Source organism: Solanum stenotomum, chromosome 8, assembly GCF_019186545.1.
Source record: "Solanum stenotomum isolate F172 chromosome 8, ASM1918654v1, whole genome shotgun sequence".
NCBI classification, from domain to species: Eukaryota; Viridiplantae; Streptophyta; class Magnoliopsida; order Solanales; family Solanaceae; genus Solanum; species Solanum stenotomum.
In genome coordinates this window covers 37,015,438-37,030,706 of record NC_064289.1, presented here as the reverse complement: position 1 = coordinate 37,030,706, position 15,269 = coordinate 37,015,438, and the positions used below count along the sequence as shown (strand labels likewise).

At 35.0% G+C, this 15,269-nt stretch overlaps 2 protein-coding genes across 3 annotated transcripts in view; one reads left to right on the top strand and one right to left on the bottom strand.

Annotated features, from left to right (window-relative positions):
• LOC125873370 (probable magnesium transporter NIPA9) overlaps window positions 1-14,101 on the bottom strand; it is a 17,583-nt gene extending 3,482 nt beyond the window's left edge. The window contains exons 1-8 of one of the 2 annotated variants that reach the window (XM_049554293.1): window positions 13,888-14,101; window positions 11,990-12,088; window positions 11,697-11,826; window positions 5,805-5,893; window positions 4,555-4,611; window positions 4,416-4,474; window positions 2,522-2,642; window positions 2,098-2,246 (exon numbers count right to left, since the gene is read on the bottom strand). In XM_049554293.1, the coding sequence (XP_049410250.1) occupies window positions 2,098-2,246; window positions 2,522-2,642; window positions 4,416-4,474; window positions 4,555-4,611; window positions 5,805-5,893; window positions 11,697-11,826; window positions 11,990-12,088; window positions 13,888-13,998 (815 nt within the window). In that variant the 5' untranslated portion in view covers window positions 13,999-14,101. Of the gene's footprint in view, window positions 1-2,097; window positions 2,247-2,521; window positions 2,643-4,415; window positions 4,475-4,554; window positions 4,612-5,804; window positions 5,894-11,696; window positions 11,832-11,989; window positions 12,089-13,887 lie in introns of both variants that reach the window. The other variant, XM_049554294.1, reaches the window with a different exon arrangement.
• LOC125873377 (vacuolar protein sorting-associated protein 27) overlaps window positions 1-15,269 on the top strand; it is a 1,193,133-nt gene that overhangs the window by 383,548 nt on the left and 794,316 nt on the right. The gene's annotated exons all lie outside the window — the stretch shown is intronic.

Below are 15,269 nucleotides of genomic sequence, written 5' to 3'. Positions count from 1 at the left end.
GCGTGTTGCCATCCCTCGCGAGGGTATGCGCTGTTAGCGTTTGGAGTAGTCCTAGCCGTATTGATGTTTACTGCGTTTCACTCCTCGCATTACTTTCTTGATGTTATTGTATCATTTGTTGATTATACACTATCTTTCGGATTGGTTGTTATGTTTTATATATAGCTCTCCTTTCACTTAGATTTGATGTTCTTGAGCTGAGGGTCTCCCGGAAACAGCTTCTCTACCTCCACGAGGTAGTGGTAAGGTCTGCGTACACTCTACCCTCCCCAGACCCCACCTAGTGGGATTTCACTGGTATGTTGTTGTTGTTGTTGTTGTATGAGTTATGTCAAGGGTTGCTCTGACTCGGGTGCAGGTGTCCGACACGGATGCGGTTCCGCATGTCGAATCCTTCATGATCTAAGATTCGGGGATATGGATCTAGATACAGACACGGGTCCGGGGACTCGGCAAAAATACAAACTAAAAATCTAAAAATATACATAAATATGAGACATTGTGGAAAACTTATAATGTACCGTCGAAGGGACCTGGTCTAATTTTGATTAAATAATACCTAATTGAAATAAAAAAAATTCATTTAAATAATACTCTAATTTTGATTTTATTTTTGACAAGACACCAAGGGAACTAGTCTCACTCATGTTATGGACCATTATCCATGTCCAAATATTCAGCCAAATTTAGCCCAACGTTCAAAACCAAATCTAACCCAAAACCATGACTGACTCGGCCCACACCCTATTTCTCCAAACCCCCACGTTCCGCTCTTCTCCATTCACGCATAGAACAAAGTAGCCAGAGAAACAAAAAGATGAACCCTAGTTCAGTTCCAAAACGGCGCCGCAACTATTTTCTCTCACAAATTCATACACCAATGTGTGTTTAGCACGAGAGCTTTGGTACCACACGAAGATTCTAGAAACTCCTCGATGGTATATTACTCTAATTTATCAAGAAAAAACTTTCGAAGTACACAAAGGACTAGTATAAATCACTATATAGCAGAAAAATTGAAGGTATTTGTTCGATTGTCAAAAAATTAAAGGTATTTGTTTCCAATCTATTCAAATATTTACTTTGAGATATCAAAATTTCAATTTCCTTCTCTAAATTGTTGGTCAACACACGCAATCTCGTTTGACCAGATCCGACACAGATCTCACACCCTTACCCGTGTCAGTGTCGCGTCGACACGGGTGTGGCACCGATTTTGGCGAGTCCAAGTAACTTAGGTCAAGGTAATTCAAAATGTGATATCCTACTATTTCAATTTGTTTGTCTTAGTTTGACTCGACACGGAATTTAAAAAAATAAAGAAGACTTCGAATTATGTGATCTTAAATTAAAGATCTACGTAATGTAACAAAATACCCTTTGAATTTTGTGGTCTTAAATATGTCATGTAGGATGTTTCGTGTAAGGAGTTACTAAATATAGTAACATTCTTTTTTAAATAGACTAATGAAATTTAAGACAAACAAATTGAAACGGAGGAAGTACTAGATACTTGCATAGGTGATATTTGACCTATACACTTGCCTAAGGTGACATTTGACCTATATATACACGATATAATTTTTCTAGTAAGGGTGTTTGCTTAACCACCCTTGGGATAATGTAGCTATGCCACTAGGCACATCCAACAAGGCTTGAACAAATGGAGAAAAAATCACCTAGTGTTTTTGCCTGCACTCAAATTTGAATCCTAGACCTCACGATTCTCAACCTACTTTGTTAACCACTAGGCCACATCCTTTAAATGCAACAAGACATTCAACTGGAGGGACTAGTATGTGTCATCATAAAGATAAGATCAGTAAAGTTTTGAAACTCACTTGTCATCCAAGTAGAGTGGGGAAAAAAGGCTCTCATAAAGATGCATAAGGAAGTTCAGCAAGAACTAATGAATCTTCCTATATATCCCGAGTAAGTAATTCAGTTTTGAAAAACCATTTTTCATGGGATCAGGAGACAAAAGACAGAGAGGGCCTTGCCTCTATTGTAACAAAGAAGCTTGACGAGCAAAATAGATGGTAATAAGTCCAAAGGTAAATGGTAAAAAGGCAAAGAAAATGAACATGTCATGCATACCATCCAAGCAAGAGCCAGAGACGAGATGTTGGTGCTGAAGGCAAGCGTTCACCCAAAGCAAACATACCAGCAAAGACACCAGTTACGATAGATGCAACAGCCGCACATGTGGATACTACAATTGCCCTTCCATGCTTCAAGCCACGTGTCTGTTTGGAAGAATAGAAGTACTTAGTGAAAACCATTCATAACATAGACAGGATGATAGTTCTCTCTTTGAAGGGAAAAAGAATTTTAAGTTAGATTATAGTGGTTTCATGCCCTCATCTATGTTTGCTAGTTAACATGATGTCGACCAAAATCAGACAAGGAAAGAACGTATTTGATCATGATTATGCTATGTTTGGAGTCACAATATCATAATGTTGATATACACCGGTAAGTGGTTATAGCAGATATAAACAATGTTGATTACAAGGAGTACCTGACATATAAAACCAGAAGCACTACAACAAATGCTTATTGAAATACAAATCGGCACCAACAACTTGGAAAATCCCTGCTCCAAGAATAAAAATCCCATCTTTGATATCACAGATGAAATCCTGTAATAACCATATTATAGAGTCATTATCTGTATTATGACGGGAGGATATCTACATCTAAATAAACCACCAACACATTGAGATTGAAAATAAACAACCAACACATGACATAGGAACTTTATGACCTTTGCAAGCATTTACTATATCAAGACCAAATGAAATTTACTCAATGCAATCAAACATGCATGTTCATTAATATGATTGCAGTAGTTGTTATTAACAACCCAGCTATAAGAAAAATAATCAAGCAACAAAAAGAACTGTTGACAGTTGTTAATTCTGCATTATGAGATTTTAAATAATAAATAATATCTAGGCGTTTCAAGAGAATGTAAAGAACAGAATGATAGATCCAGATGGTATACAATAGTATTAAATCCGTTGGTTGAAGTGGAGAAGTGCTATCAAGGTGTTATGTGGTAGAAAGATGCCTACCAAAAGGAAAGTTTTACAGAACTATAAGACTGACAATGTTATATGGAAGCGAAAGTTGGGCAACTAAAAGTCCAAGATGAGTGTTGCAGATGCTAAGATGATCGCTGTCATACCAAATTACATAACATTAAAAATGGCCACATTCGCCAATGCCTACCAAAAGGTAAGTTTTACAGAACTATAAGACTGACAATGTTATATGGAAGCCAAAGTTGGGCTACTAAAAGTCCAAGATGAGTATTGCAGATGCTAAGATGATGCGTTGTCATACCAAATTACATAATATTAAAAATGGCCACATTCGCCAAAAAGTGTAAGTAGCATGCATTGAGGATAAGATGCAAGTAGGTTGCTTGAGATGGTTTTGGATATGTCTTGTGTCGACATCCAGATGCACCAGCCTGTATGTGTGAAACTTGTTAGAGTGGGTAAAAGTCTCACATTGGTAGGGAAATGGACTGGTGGTCTCCTTATATGGACTTGGACAATCCTCCCTTCATGAGCTAGCTTTTGAGTTGAATTAGGCCTAATGTCATATCTTTACATGGTATGAGAGTCAGGTCCATCCCCATTTGGGCTCCCGGTCCACACTCCAGTTGGGCCTAGGCTTGAAGGAGGTGTTAGAGTGGGTAAAAGTCCCACATTGGTTGGGAAATGGACTGGTGGTCTCCTTATATGGACTTGAGCAATGCTCCCCTCATGAGCTAGTTTTTGGGGTTGAGTTAGGCCTAGGTGCCTTATCTTTACAAAACCGTTGTAATTGAAGGTGTTAAAAAGGGACCGGGTAGACCTAAAATCACATGGAATGAATTTGTCTTGAAGGATCTATAAATCCTTGGTATCAATGCTGACTTAGCTAAACATATGATACAATGGAAGAAAAAAAAAGATATATGCAATATATACTAGTTGAGGATACGTTTTAGACTTATTAGGGAACTTCTAATATTAATATTGTTCTATTATTTAACTTAATTTTTTTACTTTTATTTTAATTTAATATGATGATATGAAATGAGCTTAAAGAAGTAGGGAATCGTATAGCCAATCCCAACTTGTTTGGGACTGAGGCATAGTTGTTGTAAATATTATCTAATACAGCCTACTCGTTCTGATTATTGGACTTTACAGTGATATAAGGGGTCTGGTACTATTCCACTCTCACTTAGCATGCATCAATACAAAGTTTCATCTATAGATGCGACTGTCATTAGAGGGTAATTTAGTGTATGAGGTTTGTGCATTTTAGGCTCTGCTGCATCTTAGGTCAATGTACAAGAAATAAGCTGCTCCTGTTATCATAACAAGCAAAAGATAAGTCTAAGAGAAGAAGTATACCCAAACAAAATTCCAGATTCCAGTCCATAAATAATTTCCTCGATAACTTCATATTGCATCTGCATTGGGGGAAAATTTGCATATGGCATCAGGCATGTTCAAGAGCATCGTATGTAAGAACTCAGTGGAAAACTCATACCAGCTCTTGTTCTCTTCGCTGGCGTCTATAAATTCGAAGCCATCCATTAAGGAGTACCTATATCCATTGAACAGTATTAGATCTCGGAATTCAAAAGGTACAAAAACATTTAAATACCCCTTCAGTCCTAATGGCTCAAAATTATATGTGGATATTTCATAAAAAGAACAGTACAAGTACAAATCAATCCAAAAGTATTGCACACAACCCAAGAAGTAAGAACCTTGCAGTACAGTGAATATTTACTTAAATGAAGAAAGTTATTACGCAGTGCAGTGGCCAGTGGGCAAATCTAGTTAAATGTTCTCTTCTAAAGGTATTAGACAAATGAGCCTGTAACAGTTGGTCAGCAACAGTGGTCCCCAACAAGAGCACTAAAAGACAGCACCAAGCAGTCCCTTCACCAAAATACATGCTCATGTAGGACAAGTTATCCAGGAAACTGACAGCAAAATATGTTTTGTATTGTATACAAATGTCGGTAACCTGTGTCCCTAAAATAGGCATATGCTGGAAAAACTATCAGAATGTTTAAGAGGACACGACTGGTCCTAAATTTGTTATGACAATCTATATCAGTCGCATAAAACTCTAGAGAGCATGACTTCTTGGATCAACTTTACCAATGTCTAGGACGTTTGTAAAGAAAAAGGACCGTCACTAAACTTGCACAAACTAAAGTTATGTTTGGGATTGAGTTCTGCAGAGAGTTACATAAGGACTTGGATGACTTTCTGACATTCTTCAGGTTTCAAGTAAACGATTATGAGATCTAAGCGACCACTTCTGGTTGAAGGGTAAAAAACAGTACATGAAAAAGAAAGATAAGAAAGAAGAAGGGAAGATGGAAATTAAGAAAAAAGCAAGCAGATGCCGATTATAGACGTCGAAATACACCTTAACCTGATTAGCCACCAAAGTTATTAGTGATGAGATGTTACTCTCTTCATAAATATAGGGCTACAATAAAAATCTAGGACTCGAAGTGTTCTCCCTGTCCCATTTATTAGACCCTTTTTTAGGTGCCTACTTACTATAAGTGTTCTTGGTTAAGGAAAACACATGTGTTGAAAGGACTGATTCTATAAGTAGGACAGAGGTCTTTTCATAAATTAACAATATAGGAACCGATATACAAAAGGAACTCAGCACCTAATCACTCCAAACATAAATGATATAGCACCAGGGAAAACCTTCTGAAGCAACTAACTTAAAGTGTGCTTGTATTGCGCATAGAATAAGATACCTACAAACAAGATTGCAACAGCACATGCCAGCCATGGTAGGTGAAAAATTGAGATAGCAGAAGCCTGCTGCTCCTCCCCTCCAGCACCAACAGCTGAACAGATAAAAGAGAAGTGGTAAGTTAAAGTTTGTCAGATATTCACATCCCAATGAAATATGTCAGGAAATAGGGTATAAGGTTCCATAAGAAAAGAGAAGTGGTAAGTTACAGAACAATTGATTCCATAGACAACTAATTTCTTTTGGCAGTCAGGAAACTGATCTTGTACAATCACTATAGAGAAAAAATATGCAAATAGTTCCTTAAGTAGCTGTAGAAGTATTTTGGTTCTCTCTCTCTCTCTCTCTCTCTCTCTCTCTCTCTATATATATATATATATATATATATATATATATAACATCCTTTAAGTTTATATAAGTGGACAAGTTTGATCCTTCGCTAAACAAAACCCTTGAAATCTAACAAACAAGAATTTTATCTAATGGCTGGAAACAACAGTAATAGAAAGAAGGAAAAGGGCACACTTCCCTAAATCTCTGTTCAGATGTGAAAATAAAAATGCTCCAACTCTTGGCTTTTGGCACCAAAACCATTCATTCAAATTCAAAGTGAAGAATTTTGAGAAGAAAGCCCTCTCGTATTCAGTATATCCGTTCGAACGATGAGCTAGAGTATTACAATAAGTCCTATCTCTAATTTAGGAAAGACAGTTGATGCTAATTACAATTAACAAAAATAAAACAGATGAAGAACTCTCATAATTAAGCTAACAGATAAAATCCCCTATAATCAAGCTAATCAAATAACCTAAAATTCCTTCCCAGAGCCTTAATTAGAGGAATTACTACCATATGTGATATGGAATCTTTGTCAAAATCGGAACCATAACAATCATATTAATGCTAGCCAAACCTTGCCTTTAACTACTGTGCTGAATGCTGCAAAATATAAGCTTTAACGGCAAAAGAGGCTAAAAAGAATGCTAAGTTTGCTGTCCAAGTATCCTGGCATAAACCAGTCCCAGGCTGGTATAAGCTAAATGTGGATGCTAAGCTTCAATCAGTCAAAGATGCTTATTCAAAGTGTTTTGGACAGCGAGAGGCGACAAGGGCCTGCCTCGCCACGCGGCGAGGCGAGCGGCGAGGCGCTCGCCTTTTTGAATCGAGGCGCCAATTAATACCAAATAAGTGGATATATATATATATAATAAAATATTACTAAAATATTTATGAAATATATATAATAATGAATTGCATATTTTGATATAATTACATACAAAATAAGAGGAGTATAATTGTTAAAGAAGAGAGAAAATATAATAAATATTAAAAGTATAATTTATTTTATAAATAAAAAAGGACACACTTATCTAGAGAAACTCTTTGTCTCTAGTTTTCTTTTTCAAGAAAAGTTGAAAAGACTCTACTTTTTGAAAAAAGATAAGAAAGCTGTGTACTTCCTTTACTTTTCAAGAAAAAACTCCTCCTCTTCTTCTTCTCTCTTCTTCTCTGTACTTTACTGTACTTTTCAAGAAAAAACTCCTCCTCTTCTTCTTCTCTGTACTTTTTCAAGCTGAGCAGCAGCAGCAGACGCGAACTCGCAGCAGCAGCAGTCGCGACAGTCGACTTCAAGTTTCCAATCGCAGCAGCAGCAGTCGCGAACTCTAATTCCAGTCGAGGGATTGGTTTCAAGTCTCCGGTCGCGAAATGAGGAGCAGCAGTCGCGTCATAAGTTTGAAAAAATACCCAAAAAAAACCCTAATTTGATTATTTGGCTTTTTAATTATTAAAATTCAGACTTCTAAAAAAAAAAGAAGAAAAAGGCGACGCCTATTGCATCGCCAATTCCACGTCACCCCTCGCCTTGGCTCGCCTTTTTGATCTCGCCACGCCTTGCCTGAAATAGGCGCAAACCCCTCGCCTCGCCTCGCCTTGTCGCCAAAGGCGAGAGGCGCTCGCCTTTAAGAACACTGCTTATTCGTAATGGAGGACTTATTTACAAATTGCAGTGAAACTGGGATTATTGGATTCCAAAGGGTGGGAATGCATATTCACCCCCTACAAGCTGAATTGCTGGCACTAAAAGAAGGTTTGGTGATGGCAAAATTATATAACCTCACACCATTTGAAAATTGAAACTGATTCCACAGAGGTAATTAAATAGATTGACCAAAACAACACTGCCTATGCTGATATTATCCATGAACGCAGGTTGTTAATGCTGCAGTTAATGATCCCAGGGATCAGGCATAACTTTCTACAAGGAAATGACGTAGCCCATGAGCTTGCAAAGGAAGATCTCACCCAGTCCACTATAAATAAAGTTATGTATTATGCGCGACCTCCATATTTTGCTGAAGAAAAACTAGAAATTGACCGCAGAGGAGGAAACTGTTTTGCTTAATATGTTAATGTAAATACTAGTATCCAAGCCAACTATGACAATCTTAATGTCCTAAGAGACATCTACAGAGTGATTATATAGGGTTTTAGTACTGTTGAACGACAAACTGTAATATTTTGCATGATTAAGTATTAAGGGAAAAGGGTCTGATATACCCCTCAACTTTGTCATTTAGAGCTGATATACCCCTCGTTATGAAAGTGACTCATATATACCCCTACTTATATACAAATGGTTCACATATACCCTTTTCCTCTAACGGAAATGAGAAAAATTAATTTTAGTTTAATTTTTTATTATTTTTTTAAAAAATAAATATAATCCCATATGAGTATATTTAATCCTCCTCAAACATAATTTTTTTGACTTTTTTTTGTTTCAATCACTAATTTAGATTTATTATTTTAATGGTCAAATTTATTTATGTTTCACTTGTAAAGCTTATTATAGATGACCAAATTTTTTTCTTCAAATACAAAAATTAAATTACAATATAGACAAAAAAATAGTTTTAAATTTTTTTCTGTACACTAAGGAATGAAAGAAAAAAATAAAATAAGAATAAGAAACTCAAATAATTATAATCAAAGAAGTCAAAAAATAATTTATGTATGAAAAAGATTAAAATATACCTTGAACTTTGCTAGAAGAATCATATAAACCCCTCAATAATTTTTCAGAAAATTAAAAATAATATAAATTTAAAACTAATTTTTTACTGTTATAAATTTTAAAAATAATTTATATAAATTTAAAACTAATTTTTTCACTTCCGTTAAATGAAGGGTATATGTGAGCTCATTTTGTAACGGTAGGGGTATATGTGAGCCGTTTGTATAACGGTAAGGGTATATATGAGCCACTTTGATAACAAGAGGTATATCAGCTCCAAATGACAAAGTTGAAGGGTATATCAGGCCCTTTTCCCAAGTATTAATAAAGATATCCTTATTACTCAAAAATAAAAAGTGCATCAAATAATCAACACAAACAATTATATCTCTGTTCATGAAAAGAAGTAGTGGAAGAGAATCAATTCCATGTTATGGTGAGAAAATCTATATTTGCTTTGTACTAGACAAGGCTGAAACACAATTCTTCTTTTATTTTGCTTGCTTTTATTTTTTTAATTCTATTTTCACCAAAGAAAAAATGAAGCTTCTACGATCATATTTGTGTTTATTTTTGTTTTTTCAACGAAGATATACGGGGCAAGGTGGGAGTGGCATTCATGGTGGACGAGATGCGGGAAGCGAGGTTGAGATAGTTTGGGATGTGAAGAGGAGGAGCATAACCAGTGAGGAGGTGTGAGAGGTTGGCAGTATTCGGTCTAAGGAGAGGGAGAGGGAGACTATGGAGGGGAGAGGTGATTAGATAGGAAATGGTACATCTTCAGCTCTCCAAGGACATGACCCTAGATAGAAGAGCATGGAGGCCGAGGATTAGGGTAGGCAGTTAGCAGGTAATCGAGATTCCTCTCGTCCTAGTCGTAGAACATGGTTCTTGTTTGGAGAACCTTCCAGCGTCCTTACCAGTATTTTATTATTATAATAGCATTAATCATTCTTCAAATTTACTACTTTTGTTGTTTTGTTTACTTTAGTTATCTTTACTATTTCTGCTCTCCATACTTCTATTTCTTCAATGTTTATTTATGAAGACTTTAATTTCTTTAATGTTTTCATTAAAGCTTTTTTCATCCTCCCTTTTTTCAAACATGTTCTGTAAAACGATTTGTTTGAGCCAAGGATATATCGGAAACAACCTCTTTACCCCACTGGTTAGGCCTGCATACACCTCACCCTCCTCAGACCCCACTTGTGACCACACTGCGAATGATGTTGTTGCTTACTTTTTAATTATTTTAGTATGCTCTTTATTACATTTAAGTCCTCTATAGAAAATATATGGGATTTGAAACAATTTTTTCTTCCATCAAACTTGAATTCTTTGATTATCTTATCCATCCAGAGACTAGCTGATCATTAAATCCCTCGACCCCTAACCACCAAATTTCAAATATAAAAGAAGCTCTATTGTTCCCAGTTTCCACACCTAAAAAAAGTAGTGGGTTGTGATCTGAAATTCACCCTAGGCAATATCCTTTGTTATGTGCTCCTAGAAGTTTCCTCATTCAACTGAAAATAAGAATCTGTCAAGCCTAGCTGCACTGTAGTGATTGAGCTCTCACAACCAGGTAAATCTGCCCCTATACAATGGTGGATCGAATAGCTCCATGTCTTCTATCCAGTCTGAGAACTCAGTCATTGAATTAGTGATACATTTCCTTCTTTCATACAGAAACCTGTTAGTGTTGAAATCACCACAGAATATCCATGGACCCTCACATAAACCCCTGAATGATGAAATCTTCTCCTAGATTAATTTCCTTGCCCTTTTGGTGTATGGTGCATACATTTCTGTTAGAGACCACTTAAAAGATTGTTACACTGATTCAAAACTATAGGCAATTCAATAACAGCCTATTGCAATCAGTTCCTCTTCCACATTCTTCTGTCCCATAGCATTAGAATTCTACTCCTGCTACCTTCAGCTTCAAGATATCCACATCTCATCATCTACATGCCCATAGTTGCCATAATATCCACGTCCTTTTCTAATTTTGTTTCCCGACAACAATACAGGTCTGCTCTCCATTTCTCAATTAGACTCTTAACGAGATTCCTTTTAGAAATCATGTTAAGTCCCTTGACATTCCATGATATTAATTTGACCTTCATTGATAAGTTGACAGTGGATTTTCCCCCCTTCTTCTTACTACTTCCACCTCTTCATTACTTTCCACTAGTTGCTCCTGACTTTTCTTTCTTTCTTCTAGCTTCATATAGAGAGCCAGAGCTCTTTCCACATCCCACAAAAGCAGTATTATATTGATAACTCTATTCCTGGAAACAGGAGTAAACCTGAGTCTATATAGCCACTGATTCAACTAAGAAGATGATATAAACACGTTAGCCAAAGCATTATAAGGAGTTGAAAGAGTAACAAACTGATGATCTTTTTACAACCAATAAAACGTGAAGACCTTCCAGAACAATAATACACATCAATTTTGGACCAAGCAAAATTTTTAATACCGTATTTCCGAAAAACTCTCGGCTCAAGTAACGCACATCAAAGCAGATTTAAAAGGACAGATTGCTTATATGCCAAATATCAAGAGAAGCAAAGACCGAGTAATAGTAATCCTCCAACAAAACAACACTCCAACTCCAACCAGGATAACCTGACGAACCAGATATTCTAAACCTGGTGTGAGGCCGCACAATCGTCTTGTCAACTACTTCCTCCAATGGAACAATGACTAGTTCAAGTAGTTACTCTAAATAGATGAATTCCCCCCTATAAGCATAAGGCCATCTATCCAGTAACACCATGCTTAGCAATACAGAGGAAAATGAACTGTTTCTTTGTCTTCCATAGCTTGTTAGTTCTTTTAACGAAATGCAAAGAATTAAGGAACTTACATTACCTATGGTGCCAATGCCCGCCAAGGTAATTCCTATCCAATCAATAGCATTCATGATCTCCTTTAGATAAAAATGGGAAAAGACTGAAAGTATAGCTAGTCCACAGCCAGAAACTGGTTGAATGACCGATACCTGGAGTATATCATTGAAATGGTGAGTGTGAAGGATTCGTCTAGCTATCAATACAAGAAAGAAACATTATGTGTGGAGTTTTCTCTATAATTGATCTACTTTCAAACTATCAAGTTCAATTCCCAATTATGCATAAAAGAAAGCTTGCTGGAAATGCACTTACTGGAGCTAGAGATAGTGCTCGCAACATCAAGACTGCTCCAAACAAATCCATAAGTAAACCAAAAATCCATGCCTTGTTGAAAGCATAAGCTTTAATCACCTGTAGACAGAGATCATGAAGCTTTCCAAGTGACGTGTTTCATAGAAGAAATGTGACGAGTTCATAAAATTAAAGGTAAGCAGGATAGCTTCATGGAGGCCAACATGATTTAACAAAGAACATAAGGGCAAGAAAGAGATGATGTCTGCATAATACTAGAGATAGCCAACAACAGGAACATTTACAGCTATTACATATACAATAATCGGCATTCACACTCCATAATGATAATGTTTTTCAGCTTTACGAAAAAATCTGACCATTGGCAAACAGTCCAAATTGAATAGCACCGTTGCCAAAAAGACAGAATTGCAAAATTAGCCCCTTTTTCCTTTTATTTTTTTATTTAAAAACTAACCCCTCCCCTAATTACACATTTACCTTTAGAAAATCTATAAACAGCCGCCAACCCATGCCCCACCCCCTCTTTCTTCATTTCTTTCTTCCCACGCAGCTCTCTTACTCTCCAACATCCATCTCAATTCTCTCATTTCTCTCTTAAAGTGCTATCAACAATAAGCTCTCTTAATTTGTAATTTTATTTTTACTTACGGTTTATTTGATAAATCAAAAGTAGAAATGAGCAAGTGCATTTATCATTGTATATTTAATTTTTATTTATTTTTCTATTTTGTTAGGTTTAGTAACTAGTTTTCTTACACTAAATTTCTGATGTCCCATTCAAGATCACTAATTAATTTATTAATAAAGTTTCCTTAACAACATTTTGCTAACTATATCAATTTATTTTTTTGCTAACTAATTTATTCGTACCTTATTTTTTTTAGTGATTTGAAATTTAGAGACTTTTCCTTGATCAACTTATGTCAGGAAGTTCCTCAGTTTCAATTCCCATCATCAAATACCCAAGTAGTGGCTAGTTTACTCAAATTAATTTTTTATCTTTCAAAACAGTGAAAGGAAAGCAGTCAGAGTATTTTGGGTGGGTTGTCATTTGAGAAGCATGTTTAACCCTGTGAAGAGAGATGTTAACTAATAAACGTCATCTCTGTGAAGAGGATATGGAATCAATCAATCACCTTTTTATTCATTGCAAAAGTGCCTAAGAAATTTTGGGAGCTCTTCCTAAATCTGTGTTACCTTCTGACTACAAACTAGGCAAAAGCTTTAGCAACTTAAAAAGACTACTGAAAAACTTGTTACACACATATGTTTATACCAGCAATATGAAATACCAGTTAGTTAAAAATAATTCAAATTGAAAGAGCAAAATCATATTCATATTAAAAGAAAGCTAGATAATTAACTTCATTGCTTGTTAATGTGTTCTACATATCCTATACAAAGCACTTTATATATGTACACATAAAATCCATGTGGCAAATCCACTTTCTGTAAGGGATAAGCAATCCATGTGGCAAATCCACTTTCTGTAAGGGATAAGCAATCTCTCAAGTCAGAATTACATGATAAATGGTGGTCACACAAATGATATTCCAGCATCACAACACCAACAACTATACTTCAATCCTAAACAAGTCGAGTTTTAATAGACAAATCTCTAACCCCTCACCAGAAAGAAAAAAAAGGACTCCCCACGAGAAAGAAAAAAAGGGCTCCCTGCAAAAACCAACTAATATAAATGCACTAACAGATTCACATTACAACCCAAGAAACAGAAACATCACCAGACATTTGAAACACATATCCATACACAATATAGGATAACATAACCAAAAGAAAATGTACATTCATGAAAATCAATTTTGTTAAAAAAAAATAAAAATTGAATGGAATGACCAAAATAGAGAATTGAAAGGGGCAAGTATACCATATACCTTGAGCTTGAAAGATAAAGGAGGCAGAATGAGGGTCCCTTTCTTCTGCAGAACTTTGCCGATATTGTTACCGGCGGTGGCGGCGACGGTCAGGAAAATCGATTCCCACATCTCAGCCCCGCGATTTCCCTCTCCTGCTTGCTCTTTTTGTTTCGAGTTTTGTCAATTCCCAATAGATCTCACTTCCTCTTGATTTGGTAGCTTCAAATTTATAATTAAGACAATAAGGCTGTATTGGAACATAGCTCCTACCCTTTCTCATTTTTATTTATTTATTAAAAAAAAAAAGGTCAAATCTCCTTTAACAATGCCAAATAGAATAAAGAGCAAGGGTATAATATACCCACAATTTTACCATTTGAAACTATATATTCTTATAGTGGTTCATATATATTTTTATCGTTATACAAATGGTTCACACATACATTTTAGTTAACGGAAACAAAAAATTAATTTTAGATTTATATTTTTGACTTTTAATTTTTTTAATATATATATATATATATATACTTCTAGCAAAGTTCAAGATATACTTTAATCTTTTTCATACATCAATTATTTTTTTATTTATTTGATTATCATTATTTGAGTTTCTTATTTTATTTCATTTTTTTCTTTCATTCTTTAGTGTTAAGAAAAAAAAATTAAAACTATTTTTGTGTGGCTATATTATAATTTAAAACTATTTTTTTCAACTATATTGTAATTTGGTTTTTGTATTTAGAAGAAAAATTGGGGCATCTATAATAAATGTTACAAGAAAATTAGTGAAACATAAATAAATTTGACCATCAAAATAATAAATTTAAATTAGTCATTGAAACAAAAAAGTCAAAAAAAATATATGTAAGGAGGATCAGATATACCCCATATGGGTTACATTTTCTTAAAAAAGAAATATTCAAATTAATTTTTTACTCAAACCCAAAATTGTTGGGTTCGAAATTGATTCGTGCGTCATGCGGAAGCTTACAATTGCAAATCATATATAGATAAATTAGACAACACATAAAATTATACTAAAAGTCATAATATTATTATTTGATATGGCCAATTGACCTATATAATTAAAAACTAATTAAAAGCATAAAAATTGTAGAGAGAAAATCTCCCTATAAACAAAAGTCTCTCTAAATGACTACATTATGGATGTTATTTTATTTTATTTTGTATGAAAAATGGGTATTCAATTTATAAGATTCCAGACTTTTTCTCTAAGGAAAGAATAAATTAAATATGAAAAAAAAATTATATATTCCTTTCAAGAAAAGTTAAAGCATTTATGATAATACTTTGACTTTCCTTCAAGAGAAAAATAAACTTTAAATAAAGTAGGAAAATCAAGGCAAAATCCCAACAAATCTCCCATTTTGGCTTGAATT